Below are 15,839 nucleotides of genomic sequence, written 5' to 3'. Positions count from 1 at the left end.
CTCAAAAGAAGGAGAAGAAGTTGGAGCAGATGAAGACAATAGTAAAAGTAATTCCACTGCTGATATTTAGAGTTATATTTGTTATTGTCTTTGGTTCAGTCGAAAGGCAAAAGAAAAGGATGCTAAATTACGTTTTCACAGATATGACTATGCATTCTGAACAAATGAAAAGGGAGGTTAAATTGGTACAACTGCTACAAAAAACTATTTAAGCTGTGAAATAAATGAACACATTTAAAATATTTTGTTAGAGTATGAATAAAAGTCTGGATTAAAATATTTCTTACAGCATGGAACATTTAAGGAACGTTCTAGTCTTTGCCCCTTCTAGTCTTTCTCTAGAAGATTACCTAAATGTTGGCAATTTAAGTTAAGCATCCAGTTAAAGTCTAAAACGTGTCTTAGCTGTTATTCTTACATTTCAAGTTGCCGTGAACATGGAATTTAGATTAATAATAAAGAAAGACTTGCAGAATGCGGGCATCGATTCCGCTACCTCTCGCATACTAAGGGAGAGGTCTTCCATTTAAAGAAAAAAACCTTTATTTACAATACAGCGGTTGACAAAGCAGCAAAAGCTAGATATAACTGTTTTCCTTCATGAATAAAATAATCAAATAGGTATTTAGATCTGTTTAAATGTGAACATTTTCCTGACAATAATCCTTAAAGAAACTGTGTTAGCTGTCCGCGGGATTCGTGAAGAATTAGACAGCGAATTAGCTCATGCTAATTTATGATAGCGATACACAGAAGACTGGTTAGCAAAAGCGTACTGACAATTTCAACTCGGAAATCCGTAATTATCTCTTTGAAATGTATTATAATGAGAGCGATAAAGCTAACAGAACTCAAAAATCATATACAGCGACCACCCTTTTCCGCTCTCAATATTGTAAATTTTTTTAATTTCTGCATCTCCCTTCGATAGCTCAGTTGGTAGAGCGGAGGACTGTAGTGGTTTCACGGGAATCCTTAGGTCGCTGGTTCGAATCCGGCTCGAAGGAGAGGACTTTCTTTTCTTAAACTTAACATTCGTTTAAAATGCTGAAGTATGCATTTGTCAACATTTTACAAACCAGGATTAGCGTATTTGATGTTTACTGTAAAGCCAAACTTTATTTTTAATTAGTTTAATGCCAATGTTTTAGCAGTGTTGTATGAAAATTCATGATTTATTTCTAAGAACCCCAACAATAGACCAGGCACGGTTAACAATGCTAATAAAGTGCAGTATGTATTTCCTGCAGAGTAGTTGACCCTTTTTTAAGGATGAGATTTCTAAAAGACACATTTCCTAGTCCAGGATGTCCCATTATGGCTTGGATTTTTACTAATCTAAAAAATAAACACAAAAACTTTTCTGTCATTTGACTTCCATTATTTTCTCACATTGCAGCCCGGAAGAACATCTAAAATATCTCCATCAAAATGTTTTCCTATTAGAGCCGAAGTGGGAATTCTGCTCCCATGTACCTTATTTTAAAAACTTCTCTCATCCTGTAAATAACAGGGTGTCTTCACGCAATAACTGTCACTCAAACCAGCCGATTTCTCAGTGCAAATACTTTTAAACCTTGCAATAATGCACAACATTTCAACCCCTCAGATTTTAGGAAGGGAGCAAAGTAAACAGTTTTAATCTCCAAACCAACTTTTATTGCAAACACTAACCTGGATAATTACAGCATGGCTCATCTCAGTAAGGGGATGCAACATGTTCTGCATTGTTGATCAGCATGTTAACTGACAAATGATCCCTGCTGTAAGCACCCCTACGAAAATCTAATTTAGCAAAACTTCTTGCCTGATATGCTTGCTACTTGTGCTGACAACAAACATTATCATTATTTGATGGATGACTCAGTGGTGATAATTATCAGTTGTGGAGAGGACAGTGGCGTGCATCACAGTTGTTTGGAGGGTTTTTTTGTACTATGCTTATTGTTATTTGTCATTTCTCTGTCACCTATTAAGTACTCTGTGTAGATACATGTTCAGAATTGTAAGTGAGTGCTTAAAGTAGTATATCTATGCTTTAATTTAATGACTGAAGTGTACCCATATGTCATATGTTTGTAGATCAAACCAAATACAGTTGTTAGAGTTGCCTAATTAAAGTCCTGAGCTAAATCCTTTTGAGAATTCATGACAAATTCTTGAACATTTTAATTATGTATGTTCCTCTTTGGTCTACATGATTAAACCTAAGCTATTTTGTATGGAGGAATTTGCGATAATTTCAACAGGTCTGCAAAGCAAGTAGATACATATCCTGAAACTCTTGCTTCTGCAGATGCATTAGTTTGGCAAGATGAGGAAAATATTACATATATATTTCAGTTTGTTTTTTCCTCATGAGATATATTTAAAAATAAACACCTAAAGTTTGGAAACAACTATTCAATATATATGTTTTAAGTGTTTTTAGCTATTGTTTTTTGTTAACCTTTGTTCAGCAATTTATGTCAGATATAGTTTTTTTTTTTAAATCTTTTATATCAAAGGTTAATCGCCTTACAGGACAGGCTGATTTTATTCACCTGTTTTTGACCCACTGGTGCATACCTAATATGCCATTTTTCTCTGACTAATATAATACGACACCCTCATGTTGCACCTCTGTTCCCTTTATAGTAAGGCCGCATGGAAATGTATGCAGTGCTTTTCACACAGACGCATCAGAGTCAGTGAATCATGTTTAACCATTTTAGACAGATGTTGTTGAAAATAATGAACGTCTTTTTCTCCTCCCCCCCCTTCTCTCTCTCACTCCCTCTAATTTCTTTCCCTTTGTTTGCATGAATTCATCCAGGGACACCAGAATGCAGGTGTGGAACCACAGCTCCGAGCATGTACCCAGTTAATGCCTTAAAGGTGGGAAAAGGCAGAAAAACAGAAAAAGCACCACTTTTACGTGTGGCTCTTGAGCATAAAAATCTAGCACTGCCTTGTCTGATCTGTAAATCTATTGAAATGATTTTTGTTTTTTTTTTAAGCTGTCTTCTTAATGTTTGCCATTTCATCCAAGTCCTCTCTTCAGCTTGAGTGCTTCTCTTATGATGCACGATTACACATTAAGTTTCTTTTTGTGTTATTTTTGTGAAGCTGTGGGAACGCCAGTTTATTCAGTTTTAATCATTAATCTTTAAAAAGCCTGAACTGGTCTGATTACGTATTCATTAACGAGCGAGGACTGCTCCGGTCCTCACCATTTAGCTGACGCCTAAAAGTGAATTCAGATGAGATCAATTAGGGAGATGTTCTGGGTTGTGTTTGTGTGACTAAAGTGAATTCATAACTCTAAAGCCATTACTGACTGACTCATAATATTGCAGCGCCGGCTGGTAAAACTCCAATAAAGATTGACAAATTAAGAGCAGTATGGAGATTTCTTTAAAAGATGAAAGGCTAATATAAAAGCCAGACACTGCTGCCTTTGAAGCTGAAAGATGCCGCTTTAAAGAGCGCAGTGTGAAACTCCTTGCTCAGCGGTAATTTGAGGATGCATAGCAAAAGGGTCTGCAGGCACTTCCAAGTTACACGAGTGGAGGTTACACATGTGTAGCGGCGCACAAGACGCTCGCTCACAACATAAAAGTGCACACGGGACGAGAAAAGGAAGCAAAAGCAAAGGGTGCCATCTGTTCTCTTGTATGAATATTTCAGTTAAGAGGAAGTCAGATGGCAAGCAATTTAAAAAGTCTTTGTACAAGAGACAGAGAGAAACAGGATCTTTCTGTCCGAATTTGCAGAAGCTCAGTTTCGATTCTGGAAATTGGCTTTGAATTAAACCTGGATCTCTACATGTTTTCCTCACAGATATTAGAGATGATAGGATGGGAGCTGGTTTTAACTTGTGCACATTTTATGCTCGAAGCGGTTGTATTTAGCCTTTTTTACTATTATTATTTGAATACCCCCAAAATTAGATTCCCTTCAAAATGAATAAGTAGAATCCACTTGTGTGTAACATGTACGACATTAGCGGTTAGGTTCACTGTCCTGCTGGGAGGTGATCCTCCGCTCCACTTTTAAGTCCTCTGGATACTGACAGGGTTTCTTCCAGTTTCACATTGGGGATGATGTGTTCAGGGTGATGTGAGATGTTCGTTTCCCTTCATACGTACCACTTTAAAAAGTTAAATGTGGTCACATTTAATAGGAGTACCTCCCTCCCTCTAGGTTCGCAGAGACACATTGCGTGCAACAAACCATAAACAGAACCTATGGTGTCTTCAACAATAAATTTCTTCTTGCCACGTTTCCATAAAAGTTCAACAAGTGAAGCACATGACTACTTGTTGTCATGTCAACAGATTATCCCACCTGAACTATGTTTCTTATACAATATAGAGTTTGATTTATGCATTTTTGAGATCTGGATAAGTCTGAAAAAAAGTATATTGAATAGTTTTGTGTTCATATTTAAAATATTACGAAATTGAGTTGATAAAACAATAAAAGCAAAATACAAATAGAAAGTTTGTTTACTAAAAAGTGCAGTGCACTAAACTATGATTACTACTACTATTTTATTCTTGTTGTTTTATACGATATATTAAACCAATTACATATATATATGTATATATATTATGCTAATACAGTAGATTGAGAAAACATCAGATTTTCCTAACAGCAAAGTGCAAATCCAGCGGTTCTGTTTCCCATAGTGGTGTGAGAATCCAGCAGACTTCCTCAGATTTAATTCAGCTTAACTACAGACGGATATGCAGATTGAGTTTACTATGAATAATACATGTGCCCTGAGTTACGTTAGACAGCCAACATCATATTTAACATATGAAAACTTGATTTTAACAAAGTTGAACTCCTGCATGGAAGTTTATGTAACATCGTCGTCCGTGAGGTGACGTAAAAGAAGACGTCATTCTGCCGTAAGGGGCACCAGTGCAACTCCTGGGAGAAAACCAAGATGCACTCAGCAGATCGTCTTAAACTTAATTTCATTTAAACCACAAGATGTTCGGTCCTTTACTTCACAGGAAAGTGATAGAGGGATTTTATTATCACTATGCAGCCGGATAGGCTGAAGGTACAGTTAACAGGATGGCTGCAGTTCACAGAACAGCTACAGTAAAATTAAATTACACACATGTGGGCTCTGTTAACCTCTGAAAGCAAATGGCTGTACAGAATTTTATTTAGCGTTATCAGAGTAAATGGGACTGAATACAAACACACATCAAACTTTCCAGATGTTTTTTTTTTTATGTGCAGAGCCTCGTTTCTGCAGCAACTTTGAAACAGACCTTGAATTTAATTTTATTTAATGTCCCATTGAGATTAGTAAAGTGTTTTTGAATTTGACTTTGAATTTGAATAGAGGGTTGGGATAGTTTAATCACCTTCTCAGCTCCCTTCACCATCCTTTGCAGGGCCCTGTTGCAATAAGAGTACTACACTGTAATGCTGTATTTCACTATTTTAACTGCAGCAACCTGCAGAAAATCAGGATGCTGGTAGGAAGTGATGTTTGTTTCCTTTTCCTAACAAAGAACGGTTCCAGATGATCAGATATCTGCAGCAAAGCAAAATTAATTAGAAAATTTGTAAGATAAGTCTCAATTAAGAGTTGTTCAAAAAATAAACTTATGGTTTTGCAGAAGATTAAAATTATTAGGCAGGTCAAACATACATAAAACCTAATAAGGTTTTAACATGGAAAAAGGATGCCATCTAGTGGCAGAAAAAAAGCTAGCTTTTTCAAGCAAGGCCACAACTTTATACGGAATTTATGGCAGTTTTCACCTCCTTACTATCGTCCTGTTTTTTTTTTGTTTTTTTTTTAATTTGTCATCCTCAGGTTTGGGTTGAAATAGGTTGGTTAATCTTACGTCATGAGGGGAGTCCTGGTTGTCTCTCCGTGGTGCTGGAAGACCGCATGGAGTTGTTGGTTGAGGTCCCCCAGTGTATTACTCCAAACGTGGGTGCAGGCACGCATCAGAGAGCAAGCAAAATGGTGTTGGGTAAGGAAAAAGGAGGTGTGAAGGAGAACCATGAAAGAATCCAGGTAGGTCTACTTGAAGGAGCAAGCAGCTCTACAGCTCAGATCCAACCTTACAGGTGGTTGGTGTCCTCAGAAGGCCAGGAAAGCAGGTGAGGATCCAGGTGGGTCCCTTAGGTAGCAAAATAAATCCAACCTCTGGGGAGGAAGAACGTGAACCTGGGACGTCAAGGTTCACAAGGAGCACACATAGGCAGCTCAGGTGGGAAAATCTGCTGACACTCCTGTAAGTCACGCATGTAGCTAATCCTTCCTTAATTGAAGAGTGGAAGAAGAAAGCTATCATTTAAAAACTGTTTTAGGAAATCCCAACTGCTGTTTGTCACAAAATACAAACTTGCCATGGTGACACACGGTGCTGGCAGAATCATGTTGAGGGGTTGCTTGTCAAAATTAAGATCTAGTCAAAGTCAAAGTTTGCTTTCAATAATTTTATGGGGCATACAGATTATTAAAAAAAATGGTAACAACAATAACTTGAGGCACACGTCAAATTAAAAATTAAAAACTTATTAATAATGCAAAGAGAGCCGCCCAATGATGACTGACTTCATGACCTTGATGTGGCCCAAAATGAATATTAGCTTGACACCCATGGCATACGTTTAACAGACTGCTATTGTAATTACACCTTTCTTCCACAAGATGGCTCTGCAAGCAAAGAGTAACCATGTTCTCTTTTTTCTTCTTCTTTGCTTCGAATAAAACCTGACAATAATGCAAATATAGACTCCTAAAATGATGTGACAAGATTTAAAGAACAAATATGCTTCTCCATGAAAAATATTGGAATTTAGGGAGAACGATAGTTTGTGAATTACCTTAACATAAATCAATTACTTGTAAGTAGAAGTAGAGCCAATGTGAGGATTGCACTGGGGAGCAGTGCAAGCAGGTACTGAACCTGTGAAGGAAATTAGCAGCTCACTTGTATTTAAGCTCTGGAGACCGTTACTCAAGAGCTCATCATACCTGCTGCAAATGTGTTCCCCTTGGCATGTTCTGTGTGTCTGCACTACTGTGAAAGGCAAAAACAGACTGTGGGGTAAATTAATTAACTCAACGGCTTCCTAAACAATTTCCCCCATGAGAACTTGATGTAGATGGTGTAAAATATATACTGCGCTGTGTGCACACACTGAGACAGGTGTAATACTGATTAAACCTGTCGTCAGGCAACAGCCGGATTGCAGATTCTCAGTAGGGTACAACAGATATCTGAAAGTGCAACTTCAGATTAGGCTCGTTAACATTAGATTTGAGGATCTCATGATTTTTTTTCCCAGGAATTTTGAAAAAAGCTTCTTCTTAACTGTTTGTATAACCTGAAAAGAAGTATTTACCGTATTTTCACTCTGCTGGAACTTAGGGAGGGTTTAGAGATAAGAACGAAGCGCTCCACTATTTTCAAGGTTTTGAAGGTCTTGTCAACATCCTAAGAGTTACGCTGCTGCTGATCGGAGCCAGAAAGGCTGATTCCCAGACTCCCTGTGAGAAACCTCAACAAGGTAGTGACTCTCTGTCTAGTTAGAACAGACAGACTGTACAAAGACTGCTTGTTATTCTCCATCTTAAAAGAATTAATAAAGTGCTGTCTGAGTGAAAACCCCTGATCTCTGCTGGGTAACTAAGAGTGTTCCTTTTTAATAATTTTTTTCCATTTAAACAATTCAAGGCTATTCCACTTTTACAGGGTATGCAGTAAATAAGCAGTTAGGCATCCCGAATCCTTTGTTACTTCCATATATGCTTCTTTATTGTAGTACTATTTATTAATCTAATACAAATAAAAACTTACTTTTCTCATATGACAAGAAAATGTTTTAGGAGGTCAAGTTTTAGAAATTGAAAATCTTCTTTTTAATAAAAAAAAACACTTCATCATCAGAATAAATTTTGTGCATATTTGAGCTTTAAAGATATGCTTAACCCTCTCTTTTTCCACTGCAGCAACCTTATTTTGCATGCAACTTTATTTATTTTTTGTTTTTTTACAAAAATATTGTTCCACAACTTCAAAATTTTTAGCTGGATTTTCTCAAATCTACAAATATTCCTAATCATCAAAATATTTTTCATAAATGTTCCTCAGCAAGTTGCAGACAAGCCACATGTTTTTGTGTAGCCGTCAGCCAGGTCTTGGACTTCACCTAAATTGCCTGGTTTTCTAGATTGTACTCGGCTTTTAGACATGGTTCATAGACTTTTAGAGTATCTGAGGAGGTTCCAGAAACATAATTTTAGCCTGGGTTTATTGAAATACACCAACTTTTCATGCATTTTACCCAACTGTTAGCTCCAAAGAAAGAAAATTTATCAGCATGTTCAAGTATTTGAGTAAATTGAGTATTTTACTCAACTTTATTTATCTTTTTAACCTAGATAAATATATAATAATAATAATAATAATAATAATAATAATAATAATAATAATAATAATAATAATAATAAGATAATTTATTTGATATTTTTAGCAACACACATGTTTTACCTAAAGGTAAAAGTCTCAAAAAACAAAAACAACAACAACAAACTTAATTGAAATAATTGTTGTTGGATGTTGTAAGGACAAGATCCTCTATAAATAAAATCATGCAAGAATGGACAAATGCATTATTTTACTTTACTTGCCCTTAAATGTGGAGTGCAGTTCACTTGGGAGGATGATGGCCGACAGCCATGTTCAGGGCCATGGAAATAGGGAGCATGAGGCTTATGCTTGTGCTGACATTGGCCCTGGATGGCTGTTGCCATGGTGCACTCATTGTCCCCCAACACATGGATATGGCAGGAGAAACCTTGAGTGAAAATGGGCATATTCTGCATGACTAATGCAATACTGGTGATACTTGGATAGTACAGGAAGGCAGCTATTTCTCTGGTGAAACAGATAATTATTTAAATCAAAAGGGTATATGTAAAAAAAAAAGTATAGGTAGGTATAAAATTAAAACAGTATGATAACCTTGAGTAAAAATAGTACAATATAAAGGCATTTACACAACAATTTTAAACAAAAAAAAGTGCTTAATATGATTTGATTATGTGGTTTTCTTCAGTTTCAGTTTTTCATTTAAGTAAAGGAAAAGTGTATTAGGCAGCTGAGTGGCAGCTCCTACTGAAAAAAGAAAGACCAAAGACTCATAGCATTCAAGCTGCATTTTTAAAACATAATTACTTCAACAAGAGTGATAGGTGGTGTTCCAATACATCAGTGTCCTGAAAACAATGTAGGATCATTTTATTTATCGAAAACACTATAATGTTTACCAGTTGATATCCTAATTTGGAGAAATTAGGATATCATGAAAAACGTGTTTTTTATGTCTCTTATTTCAGAAAGTGAATATAGAGCAATTACACATTTAGTTAAATATTTTATGGCTTACTCTTAATGAAAACCCAACATTTAGAGTATCAGAACATTAGAGTATCCTAAAAAGTTAAATACTGGCATCTCCAAGTGTCACATCCTAATAAGCTAATAATCTCTAAACATCTGCGATGCTTTCCTGAGCCTACAAATAGTTTCTCATTCTGGGTCAGAAGATCACTTATCCTGGGGAAGACTGCTTTAGGCTGTAGAGGTGTCTCATTGACACCATCAACAAGGAGAGCAAGCCACAAAAAGTAACTGCTAAAGAGACTGGTTGCTCACAGAATGCCGTATCCGAGAATATTTGAAAAAAGTCGAGTGGAAGGAAAAACGTTTGGTAGGCAATCCCGCATCAGCAACAGAGAGAAGTGCAGCCTTGAGAGGATTGTCAAGCAAAATCAATTTAAGAAGCTTCACAAAGAGTGGGCTGAGGCCAGAGTCAGCGCATGAAGAGCTACAATCCTGAACCAGAGACGTCAGACGCTTCTTATCTGGCTTGAGGAGAAAAAGAACTGACCTGTTGCTCAGTGATCCAAAGTCCTCTTTCCAGATGAAAGTAAAGTTTGCATTTAATTGGGAAAACTATGTAGTCTGGAGAAAGAGTGGAGCAATTCACATCGCTTGAAGTCCTGTGTGAAGTTTCCACATTCAGTGATGATTCAGGTGCTATGTCATCTACTGGAGTCCACAGTCAGAGCAGCCGTCTTTCCTCTGCAGACAAAATTTATGGAAGGGATGATTTCACTTTCCAGCAGGACTTGACACCTTCACACACTGCCAAAGGTACTAACAGCTGGTTCAATAACCATGGTGTTACTGAGCTTAATTGGCCAGCAAACCCGCCTGACATACACCCCACACAGAACCTAGAAGGTATTGGAGAAGAAGAGAAGAAACACCAGATCTAACAGTGCAGATGACCTGAAGGCCACCATTAAAAAAACATCTGGGCTTCCATCACACCTCAGCAGAACCACAGGCTGATAACCTCCAAGGCATGCTGCATTAACGCAATAATTCTGCAAAAGGAGAGTATTTCGTGCATAGAAATCAACATGCTGTTAGGAAGTCTGACATTTCAGTTTAAAATATCCTTTTTAAAATGTATCCTATGTTTTATTCATACTTTCAGAGACACTAAATTTGAGGTATTCGTTTTCTGTAAGCCATAATTATTAACATTTACATTAACAAATATTAAGGCTTGAAATGTTGCACTCTATGTGGAATGAATGCATACAATATGTGAGGTTTGATTTATTGAAAAGGTAGTGAACTTTTTGATGATATTCTTCCTTCTAAATGCGTCTGTGTGGTTAAATTTGACATTTTTAGTCACCACACACATGCAGCAAAATTGCCATAGCTTAACAGAGATGCAACATTTTGAAACGTTTGCTAAGCTGTATTTCAGCTCCCAAGTAGTATGACTCATGAGAGAAAGGTAATCACAGGCAATAATGTGGACCGCTGCAGGGCAAGCCCCGTTGTGGAGGAATACCCTTGAGAAAGTCCACGCCGTCTGCAAATGACTGCTCATATAATTCTAGGGATCGCCCTGGCTCCGCAGCCACTCACGTGTGTCGTTGCATACAGCCCTGAAAGCATTATCCAATCACCGTCTGTTTTACAAACACTTCCTTCACGCTATTGGCTAACCGTAAACAAGGGCGTTTTTTGGGGTGCTCGCTCCAACAGCACCATCTCTGGCAGGTGTTGTGCGCTTTAAAACCACACAGTAGGGTAATTTTTAGGACGATAGGCAGGTAGTTGTAGAGAATTAAGCTCTCTTTAGGTTCTTTTTTGTTCTTTTTTTTGTTTTACGCGTTTATGTTTGTGCCACTGAAGTCGCTGCGGACCCCAGCGGAGCGGCGGTGAATGAGAGGAACGTCGGGGTTCCCCTCTCTCCTCTCTCTGAGCCAGACACTTTGTGTTTTACAACCAGCGGTGAATTAGACAACAGCTCCTTCAACATGCAGCCTCAGAAAAAAGACGGAAAAGCCCCTACATGTTGAATATATCTCACCACCGGCCGAGTCCTGAATGAGAGAGGAGTCCTTCACGACCGCGGCCGCCGTCAGGATCCCCCCCATTCCCGGAGCTGCCTCTGTTCTCCTTCGCCCGCCGGTGTTGGCACCAGAAAATGATATGTTGATGATATTTTCTGGAAGCGGTCGTGCCTTTTGTTTTCATCTCGGGGTTTGCGATATGCGGATCCGCGGGGACGCCACGGAGCCCGGACGAGCGGACGTTTTTGCTCTGCTTTGAAAAATGAGGAAGCGATTTCATAAAGACCCAGAAAATGGCAAGAAGGTCTCGTCGTCCGTGGGCCCGGATTTGAGCAAAATGAGAAAGAAAGGGGCGAACGCAACAGCGACGGCATGAATAGTTTCCCACAGAATGACACCGAGGGATGTAAAACGGCGGAGGTAGACGAGACGCAGCATCGATGAAGGCGATCTGGACAAGTTTTGAGTCGCTCATAATGAACAGAAACACTTCACAGCTTCGTGTCAGATCGTTTTCACCATACTGAAAGCTATTTCCTTTCGCCTTTTTTGGAAATTTTTCCAATTCATCAGTCATATCTCTCTCTCTCTCTCCTTTTTTTTTTAACATTGCATGTTTTATTTATTTTTTCTTTTATATTTTTGATCCGGAACCAGCCCTGACTGTTCAATGGAAGTATGTTATCAGTTGCCGGTTTTGCCTCTAGACAGGCCGGTTCCCAAGCATGTCCTCAGCCGGAGGGGGGCCATTAGTTTCAGCTCCAGCTCTTCCCTTTTCGGGGCTCCTGATCCAAGACAGCTGTCACAGGTAAAAAAAAAAAAAAGACAATAATGTATGTATATATATATATATATATATATATATATATATATATATATATATATATATATATATATATATATATATATATATATATATATATCAATTTTACTTTTACAGTAGGGCATGCACTCGTCTGCAATGAGGAATTTCACAGCAAGTGCATTAATAATTTGCAGGAATCGTGCAGGTGGTTGTTAGAGGTTTCTGCACACACACGCAAACTAATTAGTATCTCCATCCTTATGAGGACATTTAGCTGAATCCAGTTTTTTAGTATGCAGATGGGAAGCTTTCAGACACCTTCTATCTGTCAAGCATGGTGGTGGCAGCATCATGCTGAAGGTCTGTTTTACTGCCAGAGAGTTGGTGTCACAACAGCGGGGTGCTTGAAAAGTGGACACGATTGGGTGTGTCCATCCCAAACACAAAAGTGGGCAGATCAGATATCACAAATATTAAGCTTCTGGAAGGACCCTTACCCAAATCAAATCTCAAATGTTTGGTTAATGCCTAAAAACAGAGTCTGTCGGTGGAATCTAATAAGCTCTAGTTAGTCTGCCTATAGAGGAGAGGCCATCTAAATGTCCAAAAGTATGCCAGAATCTTGTTAAGAAAGAAAATATTGTTTGTTGAATGTTTATATTAAAGCCTCCACGTAACGGGGCCCCAGATCCATAACAGGTGTCACAGTTAATCTAAATATCTTCAATAACAACTGTACGGTCATGTTTGTGCTCACACAGGCCCCTAACAAACATCTTTCCACAGAATGCATAATCTGCAAAAATCTTGCAGGTGGTTGCTGGGTATTAACATTTTTGAACACACAAAAGTTTGTATTTCTGTTCCTACTAGAACATTAAATTGACATTGACTACAAGTTGTATAGGCTACAACTTGTCACTTCTTACCACTAACCCGTACATTAAATGTGTGTTAAATGTAGTTAAAATGTAAAAGTTTAGGCATTAAAAGCTGTGAAAAACTGAAGATTCCAGATCTCAAACTATAATTTAACAGTTTCAAGCATTTAGCAGTTCATTAAAAATTTAGCAGTTCATTAAAAAGGAATGGTATGATGAATAATTAACATTTTTGACTTTTTAGAGCCTTTGTATTGTAGTACTGGTACTAGTCCACACACACACATTCACACACACACACAAATGCAAACACATAAAATGAGCTTTCAGTTGCACAGAAGTCCTCACCATGTTCTTATCAGTTGGACCTTTTACAGCAGACAAGAAGCTGTCTCCCAACTTTTTGTATTTGTGCATGTTGACCTCAGATAAAAGGCCCCTCTTTCAGCGGGCGCTAACACGATGCTGGAGTTTCCTCCTGGGATTTATCAGAAGGAACGTGCCACTCTGTTATTTATGTTATCATACACTGACACATTGACATAGCATAAATTTTTGAGTAAGACGTGAACTTCCTTTTTTTTTTTTCTTGTAGCGCATTGAAAATATCCCTCTGGTTTGCATGCCTCTATTTATTTCACCTGCTGTGTGGGTAAAGATAAAAAGTGTAGGCAGAAACAACCATCTTCAAGTTGTAAGGTCACATTTCTGCCTTTTATGATGTCTTCCTTGCGTTAGCTTGTACTGAGTCATTTGAAGCGTTTGTCTTTGACGTGGCGCCCATTAGTTCTTTGTGCAGAAGAATAATGGGTGCTAGGTATTCCCTGTGTGCTCAGGAAAGATGTTTTAGAGACAAGTCATCAGGTATTTATATGCTTTTACCTTTTTTTTTTTTTTTTAAATACTCCCTGCTGAGGATTTTTTGATTTTTCTTAATTTTGTTGGTTTTCTTGTCATCTTACAATTGCATTGCAAGTTTTGTTTGTCATTTTTGACTTCTAGCTTTTGTGCAAACCTCTACTGTGTACTTGTGACCGTTTTAGATGGATGTCTGTTTAAGCTATATGCAGCAGTTCCTACTGATAACTTTTTTTATTCATGCTCAGAGGGTGTCAAGACCCAATGTATGGTGTTGAGAAATTAAGCTTGTATTCATGTCTGTAATGACATCTACCGGCTGATGTTGTGAAATGTCGTAGAAGTTGGTTTAACAGCACTTTTAGAACAGTTCAGCCGTCATATTTTAGTTTCAGTTATGAAGTAAAAACCGTTAGAAGACCATGTCAGTAGGTGGCATGCAACTTTATGCAGATGACGCCATACTTTCATATTTCAGAAAATGTTGATGTCTATCAAGGATAAAACTCCATTGACAGAGCATCTATACATAATTTGATTTTTACCTGGACGATAACCTTATATGAAAAAGTTTGTAGGGTTTTATTGAAATGGGGTTAAATATAGTTGATCTGTATTTTTCATTATTGATAACTGGTCACAATATATATGTTCGTGCTGCTGCAACCAGCTGTCCTTCCACACAATCCAAAAGTAGAAGGAATTTTAACCAGTTTAGTTAAGGAACAATTTGGTTGCTAAGTGTAAAAATTGTTGATGAGATATGTGAATAATTCTGCAAAAACAAGCCATAGTACATCATATTGTCATCTTCCTAAAATAATGGCCTACAAATCATTTTTGTCAAAAGTGATTTAATTCATTTCTTTGCAAAAAAAACCCCAAATGAGTTGGGCCATTACTTTAGGAGGATGAAAATAAGAGAAAAACTGCATTAATAATGTCACACAGGCCTTAAATACTGACTAGAGGACAAATTAACATCATAATATCTGACAAAAATATGGCGCAGAAAGAAACCAATACACTAGAGCTAAGTTTAGTAAAGAATGACTAAACGGCCTGTGAACTTAAACTTTGGTCTGTTAGTCACTACAGGATACTTTTTAGCTATGCTAAATATGTTATCTGCACAGTGATAGTCTGTTTTGTACGTCTCCACGAGTCTTTCAGCTATAGTCTGCTTGGTTTTCAAAATTTCCTTCCGTGTTTCAAAGGATTATCAGCCAAAGTGTAGCTTTCACAAAATCTAAGCAATTCTGATGGCTTCAAGCTGCAGTCTCTCTTGTGCAGAAAGTTTGGCAGCGTAAAATGTCCGACTTTTTTTTACCATTTCTTCCTCAAAACCAGTAATTGAGCCATAGTGTGCTTTCCATTTCAAATAAAGTCTATTCATTTAACATCTACTGAAAACTCTTTAACTCTTTTGCTTTTCCCACAAACCCATCTGATCTGGTCAAGAATTTGTTTCAGGAGATGGCGGTGAAGATGCATTCAGGAATAAGAAATTGAGTTTCCACGAATTGAAAATGGTTTCCATTTTGGATGTCATGTGGAACAACATTGTGATAAATTGAATAGATTTTATTTATTTTCCAGAACCTTCAGATTAGATTCAGTGTAACGCTCCTTTTTAACTTTAACATCTGATTCCGTTGTGTAGATTTCCACTGTTGTACTTTATAATTTAAACTGTAACTGAGCCAAACGAGACAACCGCACTGGTATGCTTTGTTTGCACAAACCTGTATTGGGTAAACTTCTCACTTATTTAAGAACTTTTAACACCTTCAGACACGTTGCAGGATTTCTGGTTCTTGGGTTTGCTTTTCCTTGGTGTACCCAGATATTTTTTTCTGAACTTGGAGAACTTTATTTAACA

General features: G+C 37.6%; 1 protein-coding gene, 1 long non-coding RNA gene and 1 other non-coding gene across 5 annotated transcripts in view; 2 read left to right on the top strand and 1 right to left on the bottom strand.

Moving 5' to 3' along the window:
• The first annotated feature begins 921 nt into the window (after nucleotides 1–921).
• trnay-gua (transfer RNA tyrosine (anticodon GUA)) lies at nucleotides 922–1,007 on the top strand. The gene is given in 2 exon segments: nucleotides 922–958; nucleotides 972–1,007. It is a non-coding gene; the product is annotated as a tRNA-Tyr (tRNA).
• Nucleotides 1,008–5,790: 4,783 nt separating this feature from the next.
• LOC148153389 (uncharacterized) lies at nucleotides 5,791–11,549 on the bottom strand. The gene is made up of 2 exons (XR_015761687.1): nucleotides 11,431–11,549; nucleotides 5,791–10,115 (listed from the first exon to the last, which is right to left on the bottom strand). It is a non-coding gene; the product is annotated as an uncharacterized LOC148153389 (long non-coding RNA).
• The window catches only part of pde7a (phosphodiesterase 7A), a 32,016-nt gene continuing 27,266 nt past the window's right edge, over nucleotides 11,090–15,839 (top strand). For all 3 annotated transcript variants that reach the window (XM_014966972.2, XM_014966963.2, XM_014966954.2), the window contains exon 1: nucleotides 11,090–12,221. In XM_014966972.2, coding sequence (XP_014822458.1) covers nucleotides 12,084–12,221 — 138 coding nt within the window. In that variant the 5' untranslated portion in view covers nucleotides 11,090–12,083. The remainder of the gene's footprint in view (nucleotides 12,222–15,839) is intronic.

Source organism: Poecilia mexicana, unplaced genomic scaffold (genome assembly GCF_051168715.1).
Source record: "Poecilia mexicana isolate PSO_F unplaced genomic scaffold, ASM5116871v1 scaffold_20, whole genome shotgun sequence".
NCBI classification, from domain to species: Eukaryota; Metazoa; Chordata; class Actinopteri; order Cyprinodontiformes; family Poeciliidae; genus Poecilia; species Poecilia mexicana.
Note: the sequence above shows the minus strand (reverse complement) of the source record. Positions and strands in the feature narration are given on the sequence as shown.